This window comes from Phocoena phocoena, chromosome 10, assembly GCF_963924675.1.
Source record: "Phocoena phocoena chromosome 10, mPhoPho1.1, whole genome shotgun sequence".
NCBI lineage: Eukaryota > Metazoa > Chordata > Mammalia > Artiodactyla > Phocoenidae > Phocoena > Phocoena phocoena.
In genome coordinates this window covers 2,339,408-2,357,513 of record NC_089228.1, presented here as the reverse complement: position 1 = coordinate 2,357,513, position 18,106 = coordinate 2,339,408, and the positions used below count along the sequence as shown (strand labels likewise).

The following is an 18,106-nucleotide window of genomic DNA, read 5'->3' as shown; positions in this document are numbered from 1 at the left end:
AGACTGGGAGGATGGCCTTCACTTGCATCCTGACTCTGCTTCAAGCTCTGCGTCCTTGGGCGAGCCCTGAACCCTGAGTCTCCATTTTCCCGTCAGCGGGGCCACGGCAGGGATTAAATACATGCACTTAGCTTGTGCCAGGGCTCCCACGTGGCACGCTGGGTGGGTGTATGTGGGTGACGGCCCACCCCAAGCCACAGCAGTCCCTGAAGACTGCTTTTCCAGACCCTAATGGAACGCCTGCACTGCCCCGAGGCAGCCCTTCCCCAGTAGCTGAACTGCTAAACGCCTCACCTCCTGAAGCCTCTGAGCTGCCTTCACACTGCCTGTGGCCCCTCAGACCTGCCTGCCCTTGTTGCCCCGGGATGGAGGACACGGCCACCAGTTCCTTGCCCCCTTCCCCTCCCCTCCAGACCGTGCCCTGGTCTGCCTGCGTTCCTCCCCCAGAAGCTAGTGCAGAGCAAGACCGTCCCCTCCCCGTTCTGGGCGACACACCTGTTAACGTGGCCTAGGCAGCAGAGTCACAGGAGCCCAGGGGGAGCTTGCGAGGCCGCGCGTCAGTTGTCTCTGGCCTGGACTCCCTTTCTGGAAATCAGAAACCCTGAACAGAGCCCTGGACATCTAACCACGGGCAGACCTGCAGATCGCTCTTCCTCTATGTGGGGCCAGCCCACTCGGAAGAGGGTGGCTTTTCCGTGTCATGTGACCACAGCTGGCACCACGCAGCCCGGGCTGGCTTATCTCATGACCATGCACGACTCCGAGAGCCCCAGGCCCTGAACCCCAGCTCTGCCCCCGGCATGTCAACCGCACCCGCTTTCTCTGGGCCGCCAACTGGCAGGTGCACCCGCCTGGGGTCAGGTCCCCCGCATGGGTGACCTTGGCCCAGTGACTCAGCTCCACCAGCCCCACGTTCCTCATCTACAGAAGGGACAGTGGCCTAGCACCCACCCGCCCTCACCGTCTCGGTCCCCAGGGATGGTGGTTGGGTTACAGGCCACGTAGGTTAAACACCCAACACAGCTCCTGTACCCAGCAGGTTTACAGAGGAGAGTTGCTGCCGTATAACCAAACCCGTGTGTGTGTGTGTGTGTGTGTGTGTGTGTGTGTGTGTTTCACTCAGAAGTCATAGAAGCACAGGGCGTACGTCTGTCGTCTCTGAGGCCAGGCTACCTGGGTTCTGATTTCACTCGTGAGCTGTGTGACCTCAGGATGGGCCCAACCTCTCTGTGCCTATGGGGTGTGTTGGGTGGTCAAGAGGACTAAATGAGCTTCACGTACAGCTTAGAACACCACTGACTATGCAGACATTAGTATTATTTCTGTCATCGGCATCGTCAGTGTTGGGGGTGAGCAGCGGGTTCCTGCTTCTGCCCGAGCCTCCTCTAACATCTTTCTTAAGAAAAGTCATTCATGACCTCACGGGCCATAATTAGACATCCGTGGCTCAAGAGGCCGAGGGCCCCCTGCCCTGACTCTCCCCAGCTAGAGTCAGGATGTGGCGTCTCGGCTGTGGGGCCTGGGCCCCTTTCTAGGACCCTCCTGCCTTCCCCTGGGAGCCCCTCACCCGCATCCGTGGCTCAGTGCTGCAGGGGGTGTCCACAGAAGGAGGGGCCCTATAGCAGGCAGGGTAGGTGACCCACTTCTAACTGCTGGCACATGCAGGCAAGGCCCTGTCAGGCAGAGAATAACTGGAGACAGCAACCAGAAAGCGCTTTTATGAGCCGAGCAACTTTTAAGGACTTTTCCCGTACCGACTCTGTAAAGCCTCACAGCAGGCATGTGAAGTTGGCTCTCTAATCGCCCCCATTTTACAGGAAAGGAAACAGAGGCACGGAAGGATTCCTGCCTGTGGTCACACAGCTGGTGAGCAGTGGAGCCAGAATTCCAGCCCAGACGTCTGGCTAGGAGGCGGCGGCCAGGAGCCCGTCCAGCCCCTCGCTTGGCAGAGAGGAGACGGAGAGGCTTCAAATGTGTCCTCTGTTCTTATGTGGTTTCCATCATCCCAGGGCTGTCGGAAGCTCCGGGCGCTGTGATCCAGCCATTTCCCCACGTAAACATAACACAGACCAGCCTCTAGTGCAAGAAGACATGTTTGGAAAACTAGAGAAGGGGAGGAGGAGCCCGGGGTAACTCGGCGACGCAGAGCTCGGCGTCCCCAGGCTGGTGTGGGTAGGGCCGGGCCACTGTGGCCGCCTCTGTGTGCAGCTCCCCTACACATACAGCCCCCTCCTGCTCTGTAGCCTCGGGGCCCCGTTGTGCATGTGCGGAGCTTGGCCTCTCGGGAGGGAGCCAGTCTTGGGTCGCGGGCTTTGCCGGAGGCTGAGGCTTTCAGGGACTGAGCCCTCACAGAGCAGAACTCCCAGTGGGGTGGATGGACCCCACACACACTCGCCCAGGTGATCTCCACGGTGACCGGGAGTGCGGGAGCGGGGGCCGCTGCAGGCGGGGGTGGCCTTGTAGAGGAAGTGGGAGTTGAGCTGATACCTGCGTGTGGCCTCAGAGGCCAAGAAATGCAAGTGAAGGGCAGCGGGGTGCAGATGGATGGCGGCTTCTAGCCAGTGCAGGAGTCCTTCAGCCACACCTCTGACAGGTGTCTGACCTGCCGCAGCTTGCACACCTCCAGTGACGGGGAGCTCATCACCTCCAGAGCAGCCCTGACCACATGAGAGCATTTTTTCTCGAGCAGGGCGATGCAGGTCACAGTTCTGTCTGCAGCAGGATCTGCTCTGTCCTCTGCCTGTCAGCCCGTCAGAGGCTTGACCGCAGGCCTCATATCCCCTCTGGCTGCTGCTCTCCTGGCTACACGGTCTCAGCCCTTGGTGGGAGGTCGCCTTGTGCTGTAATTGGGGTTGGCAGACGGGGCCTCTCTCGCCCCCAGCTGGCGTCCATCGTGGTCGTGTGGTGCGCCGTGCTGGCAGATGTGCAGAAGGGAGTCTGTGATGGATTAGCGATGTCTGTCCTGGGCTGGCGGGAGAAGGTGGGAGCGAAAGCGCCCAGGCTTGAGAACCCATCTGGGGCTCAGACGGTCTTCTGCTATGATCCGATACCTGTAATGGACGGTAGGGCTGGGTCTGCTTCTGGCTTTTTGCTCGTTCTTGTTAGTGGCCGGCTTCTCGGCTTATATTAAACTCAGGTCAGCCAAAAAGGTCCCCCAGTCTTTTTCATAAGAACAGCCATCAAGCTAAACCTTCCCCCATCTTGACGTTATTTCCAGCATATTGATACATAATTAATTTAAATCAATCCCTTGTTGACAGGCATTTAGATTATTTCCAAGTTTTTATAATTAGAAACAACACTGCGGTGGAATTCCTTGTACTCGCCTCTTTGCGTATTGGTCTTATTTCCTTCGCGTGGATCTCCAGAAAAGGGATTGCTGGATCAGGAGCGTTTTCTCAGAGTGCTGGCACCAGGCTTAACTGTCATGGAACGTCCCAGAAACTCTAAACTGTCAGGGAATGGCAGGGACTTGGGAAGGCGCCTGCCCATTCCTAGATTTGCACATGGCCCGGGAGTCTGTGCGTGATCACGAATTCCAGTGTACAGCTGAGGACCGACTCGGGGGTGTCCGGTCCTGGCTGACGGACAAAGGCTTTGGGAGAAGCTTCCCCAAGAGAGAAAGAGGACCTGGGTGGCGACAGGTGGAGCTCCCGTCCGTCGAGCGCGGTGGTGAGGAAGAGGCGTGCAGGGCAGGCTGGGAGCCGGGCCAGAGATCTGTATCCCTGGGGCAGCCTGCAGTGGGCATCCTGCTGTAGGGTGCCTCTTCTGCTCAGGGGACAGACCCTGCTCCCCCAGGAAGGAGCTGGGGGCAGAGGCGAGTGCTAACCAGGACAGAGGGGCTTCGAGCCCTGAGCTCCAGGATGTGGGTAAACGTCTCCATGGGTTCAGGTCAGGCATCTGCAGGAGTGAAGGTCGATGACCAGGTCTAGCCGCTGCCCTGAAATATTTAGAGCAGCGTGTCCTGAGAGCATCTGTTGCTGCCCGTGCTTGTCATCAGCAGGCGTTTCACGTCAGACGTTGTCCTTGTGTTCACCAGGGGTTTGGCTCTGGTTAAGGAGACTCTCTCGGTGTCTAATACTGTGTCGCTTGTGTTTGGGACCATGAAGGAGTGACGTTCTCTGGCTCAAGACGGGTTCTTGCACTACGTGCCCTGCTCGCTTTTGTCCACTCATTTCTTGGAGGGCAGTGAGTCATGCTGGTTGCAGTAGGATGGCCTGGCCATTTCTCATCGGGATGGTTTGAGGTTTGGATTTGGGGCGTGCAAGGGCTGCCACATTGCACAGCTCAAGGGACCCCATTCACGTAGATTCGGCAGGACTTGGTGACAGATGGAATGGGGTGAGGCCCCATTCCGTCTGTCCCCAAGGGGGGTTTGGCCGTCGGGGAGGGGCTAACTTGGTGACTCCGCTCAGGACTCTGGCTCCGTCACTGCGTGGTGATGGGCAGCCGTCACCGGTTAGGTTTGGGGCAGGTGGGATGTACCGGCGGGGGTGATGTAAGAAGCCACGTTCCGGGACCGGCAGGTGGCTGGCCTGGGAAGTGCCTGCACTCACTCGGCAGGTGTCGCTGGGCCCCGTGAGTCTGGCGCATGTGTCAGCATTTGGGGAGCGTCAGCCAGCAACGCAGAAAAATGACCCATGTCCTCACAGGGCTCCGATACTGATGTGGGGGGCAGACGGCAAAGGAAAGACAGGAAGAATACATCACACTCTACAGCGTGCTGGTGGGCAGACCACTGAGTGTGGGACTAGGGATGCTGGGGAGAGGGCTGTGTGGTTTTAACCTGGGCGAGTAGTGGGGGCCTCATTGGAAGGTGGCACTGAGTAGAGACCCAAGGGAGGTGAAGGTGTGGTGCGTGCTGAGATCCGGGGAACGGCGTTCCAGGCAGACGGAACAGCCAGGGCAAAGGCCCTGAGGCCCGCCTGGCCCCTGGAGGAGGGAGGAAGGAAGCCAGTGAGGCTGGAATAGAATGATCAGGCGGAAGAGGGGCCGGCGTGCAGTCAGCCGGGGTCAGGCCTGAAGGGCATTGCAAGAAGGACGGTGTCTTCCCAGTGTGACGGGGAGCAGGGAGGCCCTCGATGTGGCTCCCGTTCGGTCAGGATTGCTCTGACTGCCGTGGGGAGAAGAGAGGCGGGGGCATGAGTGATAATCCGGGGAGCCACGGGGTGGCGGTGGCCTGGAACACCTGCTGACAAGTGGGCAGGTAGGGGTGTTTCGAAGGTCGGGCTTACAGGGGAGAGGAGGCTGCAGGTGACTGTCAGCCCCTTCTCTTGGCCTGGATGGAGGCCTGGCCCTCTCCGCCAGGCACCTTCTGAAACCTGCTGGCTTGAGACGGTCAGGAGCCAGGTCATGGGCAGAGCAGGAACCCCGGGCTGGCACAGCCCCAGAAAGCCCTGGCGTCCCCCCAAGCACCTCCATCCCCATCCGATCCCGAGTGCGCCCCTCCTGCTGGGGCCCAGCCTCCACACGGAGGGACTCCGCACAGATGTCTTGTCCATGAGCTCAGGCGGGCGGCCAGGCCTGGCCCCTCCGCAGGGCAGAGCACGGCCATGGGTCGGGGGCAGTCCCCTGCCTGTCCTTCCTCAGCTCCCTCTGCCCCAGACCAGCCCGGCCCGGCCCACTGCGGGGGGATAGGGGGACGGCCTTTCACCTGTTGACACCTGTTCACGTTGCTCCGAGATCAGGTGAGCGCGGGCGGGGTAAGGGTAAGGGGCCAAGCCCCTTCCCTGTGAGGGTGGACACCCCCTTTGTCGGGGGGTGTCGGGCGCTGGGGGAGAGTCCAGGCCCCCAGCAGGAGGGGCCCGTGAGGCACGGAGGGACTTCCCTCTCGGACCTGCACAGAACCCGCCCTGTCTCCGTGGCCTCTGCAGACTCAGGGCTCAGAGATGATTTAAAGTCCTGGCGAGCTGAGCCCCAGCTGCTTCTCCTCAAGGACACGGTTCTGTTTGCTGTCACCCTCTTGCTGGGAAAGACAGAAGAGGCTCTGACAGAAGTGCTTCCAGGGGAGGCGTGGCGCAGGCCGGGGCTCCGGTCGGCCGCGGGCACCTCCGGGGCGTCCATCGCCTCTGGGGCCCGTGGGCTCCTTCACTCTCCCCTCCAGCTGTCCGTCCCGGGTGGTGGGCCTTATCAGGAGAACGGGAGAGTCTGCAGTGCTGCCCGTCCCTGTCCCCGTCCGCCACCCCACACAGACCCACGAGGCCCCGAGGAAGCTGCTGCCGGGTGACCACGAGCGGCCAAGGAGGGTCTCGAGTGGTGGTGGGCCTGGGGCACCGAGAGCGGCCCACCTGGGTCACGGACAGGGGCCAGGCCTTGCAATGAGCGTGAGCCCTTGACTCACAGCCGCATTGAGGCCAGGCACCCAGGACTCTTCCCCGCGGAAGGACCCTCATCACACCCCAGCTCCTGGGCACCGGCTGGGATGTCCTCTGCTGCAGGAGACCCGCTGTGTGTCCCCGCGGGCCAGAGCGGAAGGCCTGCACTCTTCTTAGACGGCCTGCCGGGCAGCACGTGCTGGGCTTTACAGCCAGGCGGGCTGGGGTGTGCTGGCTCCAGGGCCTCCGTGCCCATGCCCCCTCCCCAGGAGGCACGTTACACGCTGGGCAGTTGGCTCTGCAGGCCCTGGGACCCGTGGGGACAGTGGGAGAGGAGCTGGGCAGCTGGGCTGGTCACAGAGGCTGCTGAATGCAGGGCGTTCCCACTGTTCTGAAGGCAGGACTCTGGAGGACGGACTGTAGCTCACGGGGTCTGTGAGCCCTTCCCTCCTCTGGGCCACTTCCAGAGGGACCCCACCCTGGCCCCAGGGATCCGATGGACCGGGGAGTGGCAGGGCGCCTCGGGAGAGGCCTCCAGAAGCTGCCAGAAACTCGGTTGCACGTTTCCCCCTGCTCTCTGTGTCCCAAGTCTTCTAAGGTCATGAGTTCGGGTTGAGTAAGCCACCCCTCTGTCCCCGCACCAGGCACTTAGAAGGTTGAGGGATCTGTCTGCACAGGCCTGGGACGAGGGCGGTGGGGTGGAGGGGAGCCCCCGGTGTTGGGCTTTAATCCTAACTCACCTACGTTCTACCTGTGCAACCTCGGACAAAGCCTGTGCTGTGTGGGCCTCAGTCTCCTCACCTGGAAAAGGGGTTAATAATCTGTCCTCTGGAGGGCTAATCTCGCCTTCAGGGACACCGGTCAGTTTGATTAGGACCCTCATGACCTCATTTTAACTCAATTACCTCCTTAAAGACAATCTCCAAATGCAGACACATTCTAAGGTGCTGCCTGTTAGGGCTTGAAGTATGCAAATGTTGGTGGGGAGGGACCAGTTCAGCCCATAACAAACACCAGCACAATGCCTGACTCTCCCGTAGGTCTGCAGTGAAGACTCATTTTGTTAATTATTGTTTTTTTTTTTTTTTTTTTTTTTTTAAAGAGTGGTTTACTTATTAAACCAGGCAGTGGGAGTGAGGGAGTGGAGGGGGCGGGACCCGCTATCCGTCAGTGAATGTCACTAGGCATCTGCTCTGGGCCGGGCCCGCTCGAGGCCCTGGGCTCGTCAGTGGACCCACGGGGCCGACCTTCCCGTGGGAGACGCACAGTGAACAGAGTCCTTCAGGGAGGGGTGTTGGCTGTGAGGAGGGGCGAGCTGTACAGAGAAAGTGGAATCACCACAAGGGGAGGCGAGGGTCACGGCCCTCGGCCTCCGCCGCCCCTGGGGACCACCTGTAGGAGGGTGGGGGGACGCCTGCGGGGCCCTGGGCTCTGGTTTCCCGCTCACCGGAGGCCCGTCCTCTCTCTGCAGTGTCGAGGGCGAGGCCCCCAGCAGCGAGACTGGCACGTCGCTGGACAGCCCCTCCGCCTACCACCAGGGCCCCTCGGCGCCCGGCTCCGGCCTGGGCCCGGACCACTCCGAGCACACGCCAGGGGGCGCCTATGGGCTGTATGCGGGGCCGCCCGGGCAGCAGCGCACGCGGAGGCCCAAGCTGCAGCACTCGACCTCCATCCTGCGCAAGCAGGCCGAGGAGGAGGCTATCAAGCGCTCACGGTCCCTCTCCGAGAGCTATGAGCTCTCCTCCGACCTGCAGGACAAGCAGGTAGGCGGCCGGCCACGCGGGCCACGGGGGAGAGGCGTTGGGGTTGGGGGAGGCTGCGGTGCCTGCGCGGCCTCGGACGACGCGGCCCTTTGCTGGGGCCGCCCAGGGCCGCGGGGGACCCCGTGTGCTCCACAGCCGCGCCCAGGCAGGGGCTGTTCCCCGCGGACGTGGCCTCTGCCTCAGCCCGGGCTGGCTCCTCCCGAAACGCGGAGGGTTCCGAGGGAAGGAGCCGATGTGGGACGTTCCTGTCCGGCCTCGGCCTCTGCCCGGTTCACAGCCCTCCTCGCTGGGCTCCGGGGCCCACGCTGGGTGTCAGGACCTGGTGCCGCCAGTGCGCGTGGCTTCCGTGGCGGCCGTTGAGGTCCTGGGATCCAGGGAGAGAGCTGAACCTTGGGAGGTCTGCAGGAGGGGCCCTTGGGGAGGGGACGGTCAGTTCAGGGAAAGAGCACGTGCTCTGAACCGAAGAGCGAGTCCGTCCCCAGCCAGTGAGGCCAGGCTGTTCATTCCACCCCTCAGTGTACAGCCCCGTGTCCTGGGGGAAATCGCCTCCTTGCAGGTTGCCCTTCCTCCCTGGAGCCTTGGCCCAGACCCACTGTGGGGCTGGCACGTGTGTACAGAGCGACAGGCATGCATGACATGCTCGCTTGGCCTCTTAGGTTGATGGGAGAGAGGGGAGGGGTCCCGGTTGGGTGGCAGGTGGGGGGCAGAGGGAGTGAGAGCTCGTGAGGGGCCAGAGGCTCCTCACTCCCAGCCCCTCAGAGTGCAGGCACGTAGCAGGCACTGTACCGAGAATTCTTGTGTGAAGTTCTGACAGAAAGCTCCAGGCTTCAGGAGCACCCCCAGGCTGCCGGCGTGCGGGGCCGGCCTGCCTGTCGCCGTCCCCAGCTCCTATGCCCTGAGCTGTGCACAGTCTCCTTGTGAGCCCGGGTGGCTGCCTCTGCCCCGGCCTGGCTGCAGGACCTGCCCGGCAGCCCCTCAGACGCCAGGCTGCAGAAGTCGCCCTGCCCTCTCACCTCCCACACCTACCCTGGCCTGGACCCTCTGTTTGCTCCCCAGTCTAACTGTTTGTCTCTTACAGAGCAGAGGTCCGGGCCTGGTGTAGCCCCAGACTTCTGCGGGGAGCGGTGCGGTGTGTGGGTACTGCCCAGGGCGGGTCTTCCCCCGACACGGTCCGTACCGGCCCCCTCTCCCTGTTCTTGGCGCTGCCCTGTGGCCGTGGACAGCCCTGCCTACCTGCCCTGGTCTTCATCTGTCTGCCAGTGAGTTGGGACTGACGGGGGGTGGGGCCCACAAGTGGCCAAAGCCTGAAGCAGATGATCCCCGTCAGGCAAATATTGGGGAGCAGACAGACCCCTGGCCTCGTGGCGCTTGGCCTCGTGGCCAGGCCCACGGCAGGGGCCTCTGTTCCATTTATCAGTTTCGCCCATGGCCAAAGTGGATCACAAACAGTTTATAGTAACAAACGTCTGCAGCAGGACCATTAAAATAGAAGTGGGAAAGGTTAAAACTTCAGAGAGGCCTGTGGAGGTAGTCATATGCTTCCTGCAGCCTTAATGTGGCCACAGCTCTTCATTTTCATCCCTCGCACATTAGCCCGATGCCCACCATGTGCCAGACCCCGTGCTGGGCGCCGGGGAGTCACCAGGGAACAGAGTGCAGGCCCAGCCCTCAAGCGGACGCTGTGGTCCAGAGACAGGTTAACAGTAAAGACACAGGTTAATTCCAGAGCGTGATACAAACTCCGGGGATGAAGAAAGAGGGGAGAGAAGCTGAGCACCTGTGGGAGGAGACAGCTTGGATGAGGTGCGGGGGACCTCTCCAAGGTGGTATCAGAACTGGGTCTTCCAGGAAGAGGTAACAGCGGGCACGAAGGCCAGAGGCAGAACCACTTGGTGGAAAGGATGGCCGGGAAGAGGGGAGGGGTGGGGAGGTGATGCTGAGGGCCACCGAGCATTCGACTCTCTGCTGAGCCTCCTGGCAGTCAAGGTGAAAATAGGAACAGAACAGATGACCCAGGAGTTTCCAGCTGAAGGTAGGGTGCCCGGTTCCACGAGGGGGTAGAGTCTGGGTAACGCAGAGCCCCATTTTAGTGGAAGGAGCCCAGTGCAAGGTCGTGCAGTGCCTGCTGGCCCTCAGCCTCCGCACCTCCTGGCAGTTTCCTGTCTGAGCAGGAGGCCTGAGTTGGCAAGGGTGGCACTTCAGCTTTGTGGGAGGGTGAGCCTCTCAGCTCCTCGTCCCCTCACTTGTCAGAGCCTCTGCCCGCCTCTGCAGGGGGCGGGGGACTTCTGGGGTCCCTCTGCAGACCAGACGCTGTGTCAGGTGAGGGTGATGCCCAGCAGGCGAGCACAGACAGGTTGGGGTCCCTGCCCTGCACCCCCATTTAGCGTTCAGACTGGGCCTTGGGTTGGTTCTGGCCCGGAAGGAAGAATGAGTGGCCACAGTGGGCCCGGGAGCTGAGTAGGAGCGGACCTGGGTCTGTGTGTCCCCTGGGGGGAGGCCGGGAGGAGGGGCTGAGGGGGCTTTGCCGACGCAGCACAGAGCCCACGTCTGCCTTCCCAAAGTCCCTCCTGTCCCCACCCAGACTTGGGGAACGGTCTCAGGCCAGGAGCGTCGCCCCCGGGGTCGCGAGATCCAGAGTCAGAAGGCGACAAGGAGCCGTGGAGCGCACTCTGACCTGTGCGGTGCCCCTCCTCCTCCTCCCCACACGAGGGGCCCGGAGCCCAGGCCTTGGAGGGCGGAGAGGAGAGGGCTTCCCAGAGCTCAGCCGTGGGTCCTCTGCCGGCGCCGTGGGCTTTCAGAGCTCCACTCCAAACCCAGAAAACAGACTCTGCTCACAGATGCGGAAGTGAGGTCATCTCTCTGGATGCCGTTCAGTAACTTCAGGACGAGAGGAAAAACAGACCCGCCCTGGCTGACTCCAGGGCCCGGCTTTGAAAAGTCATTTTGATCCTCACCCCGCCCCCCAACTCCTCTCGTGCGAGGGGCCGCTCTGCCCTGCCTGCCGCTCCCCCTCCCCCGGAGAGCTGCACGTCTGTGTCGCGGGCGGGGCTGGGGGGGCGAGCTGGCATCCCTCAGGGAGACCAGGACCCACCCTGAGTCCTGAGTGAGGCACGGAGCCCCCCTCCCCCTTCCGGCCCACCCTCAGGCAGCTCTGAGCAGCCGTCTGCCCCACTCAGCCATGGCCTGGGGTTTGCTCAGTGACGCGTGTGCCTCTGTTCTGGACGGCCTTGGCCTATTGAGGGTGGGGACCTTGTCCCTCTGCCACCACCGGTGTGGGCGTGGCGCCTGCATGGAGCAGACAGCGGTGCTCTGCCCCCTCGGGATGTGAGCACGCCTCACTCCCAGGGACCCGAGGCCTTTCCACCCACATCGGGGGCCACTCTGCCCAGCACCCAAGGGCTCAGCTTGGCCGACCAGCCAGCTCCCTATCCTGGGCTTTCCCGGGTTCTGAAGAGCGGGCTCTGGCCTCACTCGGGAAGCAGGCACGGGGAGCGGCCCTTGGGGGCTATCCGGAGTCCTCGGCCAGCATGAGCCTGGGACTTCACAGGCCCACGTGGCACACGGGAGTCCCAGCGCCCCTGCCTGCATGCAGCCCGGCCCCATCACCAGGCTCACAGAGCCTGCTCTGCGTTTGGAGGCCTCCAGGGGTGTGCTGGGCCTCTTTTCTGGGCCTCAGTTTCCCCATCTGTCACAGAGGGGACTTGGGGCCCCCCACAAACTGTCTACACCTCCCAGGAGTGCGGCTGAGGGTCCTGCACCTCCTCAGCCCCCAGCCGGCATGTGCCGAGGGCCTGTCTCACCTGTGCCCACCGCTGCCCTGCGAGGTCCGTCTGACGGGACTGAGCAACCGCAGGGTCCAAGGCTTCTCAGTCACTCCACTACCAAGGGCAGGGCCAGGACTAGACCCAGGCCCTCGGGCAGTGCCGCAGGCGGAAGCAGGGCCGGAGGCCTGCGGCCAGTGCTCAGCACCCAGGGCCTGCTCGGGTCTCGGGCCCGTCTCTCGCTTCCATTCTTTTACTTTTTTTGGCTGCCTCGGGCCTCAGTTGCATTACGTGGGATCTTCCTTGCGGTGTGCGGGATCCTCTGCTACAGCGCACAGGCTCCTCGTAGCAGCGCGCGGGCTTCTCTCTAGTCGTGGCGTGCGGGCTCAGTAGTTGCAGCGCGTGAGCTTCGTTGCCCTGCGGCCTGTGGGATCTTAGTTCCCTGACCGGGAATCGAACCCACGTCCCCTGCGTTGGGAGGCGGATTCTTAACCACTGGACCGCCAGCGCAGCCCCTCGGGCCAGTCTCTTAACCTGCACCTGCCGCGAGCTTCCTCTCTCTGGAGGGGCCGCCTGCACCTCTTCCACCACCTCCAAGTCTCATTCAACTGCATGCCCCGGGTACACCGGGGCCAAAGGCTGCTCTGGCCAGAGCACTTTGGGAAACCACCACCCTTTGAAGGTTCTGAGAAGTCCTGCAGGGAACACTTGCTTTAACTGGGTCTGACCCCCGGGGTGTGCTGGGCTTCCTGGGCCGTCTTCACGCTCCTCTCCTCCCCCCGCAGGTGGAGATGCTAGAACGGAAGTATGGGGGCCGCCTCGTGACCCGCCATGCGGCCCGCACCATCCAGACAGCCTTCCGCCAGTACCAGATGAACAAGAACTTCGAGCGGCTGCGCAGCTCCATGTCCGAGAGCCGCATGTCGCGCCGCATCGTGCTGTCCAACATGAGGATGCAGTTCTCCTTCGAGGGCCCGGAGAAGGTGCACAGCTCCTACTTCGAGGGCAAGCAGGTCTCAGTGACCGACAAGGGTGCCCCGCTGGAGGCCCTGGTGCCGGCCGAGTGCAGAGACCTGGGCCCGCCGCCTGCCCTCCAGGCCCCTGCCCCGGCCGGCGACCTCGCAGATGCCATCACGGAGCTGGAGGACGCCTTCTCACGGCAGGTGAAGTCGCTGGCCGAGTCCATTGACGACGCGCTCAACTGCCGCAGCCTGCACACCGAGGGGGCCCCCGTGCCCGACGTGGGGCGGACCCGGGACGCCGAGCCCTCGCCGGCCCTGCATGGCGCCGAGCACCGCCAGCTGGACGAGATGACCGCCTCGTACAGCGACGTCACCCTGTACATCGACGAGGAGGAGCTGTCACCACCCCTGCCCCCGATGCAGGCGGGCCGCCGGCCGTCCAGCGCCGAGTCGGACCTGCGGCTGCGGCCCGGGGGTGCTGCCCAGGACTACTGGGCCCTGGCCCACAAGGACGACAAGGGGGACACGGACACCAGCTGCCGGAGCACGCCCTCGCTGGGGCCGCAAGAGCCGCGGCTGCGTGGGGAGCACCTCCCGCTGCTCACCATCGAGCCGCCCAGCGACAGCTCCGTGGACCTCAGCGACCGCTCGGACCGCAGCTCGCTTAAGAGGCAGAGCGCCTACGAGCGCGGCCTGGGCGGGCCGCAGGGCAGCCCCAAGCACGGCCCCCATGGGCCCCCCAGGGGCCTCCCCCGGGAGGAGCCGGAGCCACGGGCCCGGGCGCCCAGGCCCCTGGATGGCCACCTGGCCATCAATGGCTCGGCCAACAGGCAGAGCAAGTCCGAGTCGGACTACTCGGATGGGGACAACGACAGCCTGAACAGCACGTCCAACTCCAACGACACCATCAACTGCAGTTCCGAGTCTTCGTCCCGCGACAGCCTGCGCGAGCAGACACTCAGCAAGCAGACCTACCACAAGGAGACCCGCAACAGCTGGGACTCGCCAACCTTCAGCAACGACGTCATCCGCCGGCGGCACTACCGCATCGGCCTCAACCTCTTCAACAAGTGAGTCCCCGGCCGCTGGCGGCCCGGGCGGGATGAGGGGCGGCTCCGGGGTGGGGGCCGGGGGGGCGCATGGTGCGGTGCCTGCTGTACCGCACTGGCCCCAGTGTCTGGCCCTGGGTGGTACGAGCACGGGGGTCTTCGAGCAGGGGCGGGCCGGGTGCAGGTCCGTGCCCGTGTCCGTGCGGCCTGGACTCGGGCCCGCACCCGGGAGCAGGGCACTGGTAGGCCCTACGCCCTCTGGGAGATTGTACGTTGGGTCCGTGGCGTGGCCGCCACGCCACATTCTGGCAAGGCGCCGTCGGGGCAGCCTTGAGAGCAGGTCTGGGGCAGGAGGCTGGTATTTAAAGCTCACTATTCTTAGCACAGCTGAAAATAGCAAGTGGAAGGGCAGGCGGGCTGAGCAGTACCTCGGAGAGGACACTGGCGGCTCTGGTTGTTAAACCTCGGATTTCTCCTCACTTCCATCCACAGGGCCTCTGGATTTAGGGTCACCAGACGCCGGCCTGGCACTGGCTCCTCCGGGGAGGGGGACGTGGAGGGGATGTGGCCAGCCTGCTTGGTGGCTACTGACACCTGTCCACTGTGCTTCCCTGCTCCCCGCTTCCTCTGCTAGACGGGGGTGGAGAGTCTTGGGGGGCACTTCTGAGCCATCCCTGGTGCAACTGGCAGCGCCGGCTGGGGGACTCAGAGAGACCTATCCTGAAGGGCGGGTATGGGGGAACTGTGCAGTCCCACAGGAACCACTAGGGGCTGGGCGTCATTGGTCCTCGATCAGCTAAGGACTAAGAGTCTTGGACCCGTCACATCTGCCAGGGGTGCTCTCCTGAGACTCCATCTGCATGTGAGGACCAGTCCCACTGCCACGCAGTCCGTGGCCAGAACAGCGTGCTGAATGGGGAGGTCATGAGCTGCCAAGCCCATCCTGAGGTCGGTCCCGAAAGCCTGCCCCCACCTGCTTCCAGGCACAGCCAGTTCCCGGATCATCTCGGACCCTCATGGGGGAGGCTGGGATGACCTGGGGGCTCCCCCAGTGCCCAAGGTTCCCTCGTCCCTGGCAGACGTTGTGTCCTGACGTGGGAGTCCCAGCTGGGTGGACGGGTGGAGGCCAGAAAAAGTTGCATCCCTCACCCGAGCGGCCTTGGTCTCTGTAGGTTCTTTCTGGCTCTGTTAGTTTTTTTTTTTTTTTTTGTGGTACGCGGGCCTCTCACTGTTGTGGCCTCTCCCGTTGCGGAGCAACAGGCTCCAGACGCGCAGGCTCAGCGACCATGGCTCGCTGGCCCAGCCGCTCCGCGGCACGTGGGATCCTCCCGGACCGGGGCGCGAACCCGCGTCCCCTGCATCGGCAGGCGGACTCTCAACCACTGCGCCACCAGGGAAGCCCGCTCTGTTAGTTTTTAATTACACCTGTAACGCATGAATACGCTCTCCGCTCTGCGTAGAAGTTGAAAGCCTTCAAGCTAGGGTTTCTGTGCATGTGTGGTCCAGAGCGCAGCTCCAGGCCAGGCCGCCTGGGTGCAGACCCCGGTCCTTGCACTTCCTGTCTGTGTCCCTGGGCAGCTCGGTCTCTACCACGGCAGCTTCATCTGCATGGTGGCGCTGAGCCCAATAGTGTCCACCTCACGGAGTGTGAGTTGGAGATGAGCGGGTGTATAGTATGCTCAGCAGCGCCAGACGTGTGGCGAGCTGGGCCTGAGCCTCTCTGCTGTCCCCGTGGCCCCTGTTGACGTTACCTGGGCCCAGGCCACACACACTGCCCCCGGGTGATGCTGCCACGCGGTTTGCTGTTGGAGGCCATTCCCATTGGTGCCGCGGGCCACCCGGTCCGTGTGCTGCTACGTGGGGTCCACGTGCGGCTGTCCAGGGTGGTCTGGCCACTCGCTCCCATGTTTTCACAGTCACCAACCACATGACAGTGACCGTGGACCTGCCCCTCCCACACGCTCCTGAGTCTCTGGGGAAGGGGATAGCTGGAGGAGGCGGTGTTTGGGGCTCACGTGGGCGTGTTGTCCATTGAAGTAGAGCCTGAAGCTGGACCTGGAGGGCCCGTTTCCTCACACGGTGGACAGCACTCAGCCTTGTCTCCCACCCCAATCAAAGCGTAGAAATAGTGTCTCTATTGTTTCAATTTGGATTTCTCTGCCTGCTTCTAAGATGCAGCATCCGTATGTGTGTCTTTCAGCCATTTGGGTTTATTTCTTCTACAAAATGCCTGTTTCTATTTTTTGCCCATTTTTCTGTTATTTCTCATTTTTATTTATAAGTGGTTCTTTATATATTGTGGATACTAATCCTTTGTAATTACAAATATTTTCTTCCTGTCACTGGCCAACTTTTTTTTTTTTTAACTTCTGAAATAGGATTCACAGACCATAAAATTCACCTTTATAAAGTGTACAGTTCAGTGGGTTTTAATTATATATCTTTTAACTTTGTGTATGCTTTGTTGGTCAGAAGTTACTAATCTTTTTTGCATTTTTTTTATCGAGGTGGAATTGACATGTGACATAGTTTCAGGCATACAACATAATGATTCAATATTTGTAGATATGTAGTCAATTCATCTGTGTTCTCTTTGTTTATTACTTTGTTTTTTTTATGTTTTATTTTAAAAGGCTCCGCCCCAGGTCATAATATAGTTTTAAAATATTTTCTTCAGGACTTTCTTAGTTTTGTTTTATATCCTTTAGGACTTTAACCTGGCATTTGGTTTGGAGAACGGTACAAGGTGAGGGGTGTCGTTTTTATAGTCCTTTGGAAATTAGCTGGTTGTCCGCAGACGGTGTACTGAGTAGTCTGTCCTTTCTCTGTTGACTTGAAATCCCATCTAATTCCTACGTGAACAGGGCCTGTGCTTGGATCCTTTCGTTCACTTGGCGCACATTTATTGAACACCTGCTGCATGCCAGGCCCTGTGTAGAGGGCCTGGACTCAGCCCTGAACAGAATAAAGACCCTTGCGACACTCCACGCTAGTGGGTAGAGGCTCTGTGTGTTCCTTTGCCAACATCAGACTTTCAGTTTTCTATGTTTTGTATTAGAACAGAAACCACTCTTTTGTTCTTTTAAAAAGTGGTCTTGGCCCTTGTTGGTAGTTACTCTTCCACATGGATTGCAGAGCCAGCTCGTTAAGACCATGAAAACTCCTGGTGGACTTTGCACTGGAGCCCCTTGAGCTTGGGGGACCTCGCCCCTTTACAAGTCGAGGGACAGAGGTGAGGTCCAGCCACAGACGGTGTTTAAGTTCAGATTGAAGGTAACCACAGTCCGTCCAGCTCCCCCGGTGGCAAGCCGCAGTGCAGGCGGTCACCGGCCACACGTGCTTGGCGGCTGCGTCCCTGGCAGTGCGAGTCCAGGATGGTCCCCCAGCTACAGAGCCCGCCGTTGGATGACGCGGGTCTCGCGTGCAGAGAGGGGCGGGTGGCAGGCTGGCTCCTCCGAGTGGCGTGCGGGGCAGGTGTTGGGAGGTCGTGCGGCTACAAGCTCCGGCCGTCCTCAGTCTTCTCCTCCTCGGCCCTGGTTGTCCACCTAGGGGGTTGTTTGGAGGATTGAAGGCGCAACCACAGCGCTGTGGCCACCGGCCGTCTCCCGAGTCTCACCAGGCCCAGAAAGGGCTGGCGGTCCGACCCGAGTAGATAGAGGGCCAGGCCCTGTGCGGGGCTAGCGAAGCTGGGAGCTGGATGCCGCTGAGCAGGCCCTGGAGCCGCTGGGCGAGGATGCACACTGGGCAGCCTGCTGCCCGAGGCCGGGGCCCTCCCTGGGAGGCCGGACCTTAGCGCCTCTGTCCTTTCCCTTCCTGGCACCCTTCTCTCACCCCCACCTGTCCACTGCCCACCTCTGTTCTGCACGCTCTCCCTGTGGGTCTCCTCTCCCCCCACCATTTCCCTCCCTCCCCAGCCCCTACCCAGGCCCACACCCAGGCTGCCTTTCAAACAGTTCTCAGGTCCCACCCATTCCCGAGAGGGAGCTTTCCAGCACAGACACCCACCCCCTCCAGGGGGTATGTGGAGGGCCTGAGCTCTGGATCCAAAGTGGGTGAGTAGCCGGCTGGGGAGGAGAGAGGGAAAACAAATGAAACCCGAGAAATGAAATAGGGTGGTGGGGAGGGGCTGTCCCCGGGGCCACAGAGGAGGCTGCCGCAGTCTGCCTGGCATCCAGATGCGCCTCCCAGGCTCCAGGACTGCACGTCCGGCTCGCAGCGCTGGGCACCGGGCCGGGGCCGGGAGCCGAGGCAGGAGGG

At 61.8% G+C, this 18,106-nt stretch overlaps 1 protein-coding gene across 3 annotated transcripts in view; it reads left to right on the top strand.

The window, feature by feature from the left end:
- The window catches only part of IQSEC1 (IQ motif and Sec7 domain ArfGEF 1), a 327,675-nt gene that overhangs the window by 279,187 nt on the left and 30,382 nt on the right, over positions 1 to 18,106 (top strand). For all 3 annotated transcript variants that reach the window (XM_065885746.1, XM_065885744.1, XM_065885745.1), the window contains 2 exons: positions 7,786 to 8,077; positions 12,624 to 13,870. In XM_065885746.1, the coding sequence (XP_065741818.1) occupies positions 7,786 to 8,077; positions 12,624 to 13,870 (1,539 nt within the window). The remainder of the gene's footprint in view (positions 1 to 7,785; positions 8,078 to 12,623; positions 13,871 to 18,106) is intronic.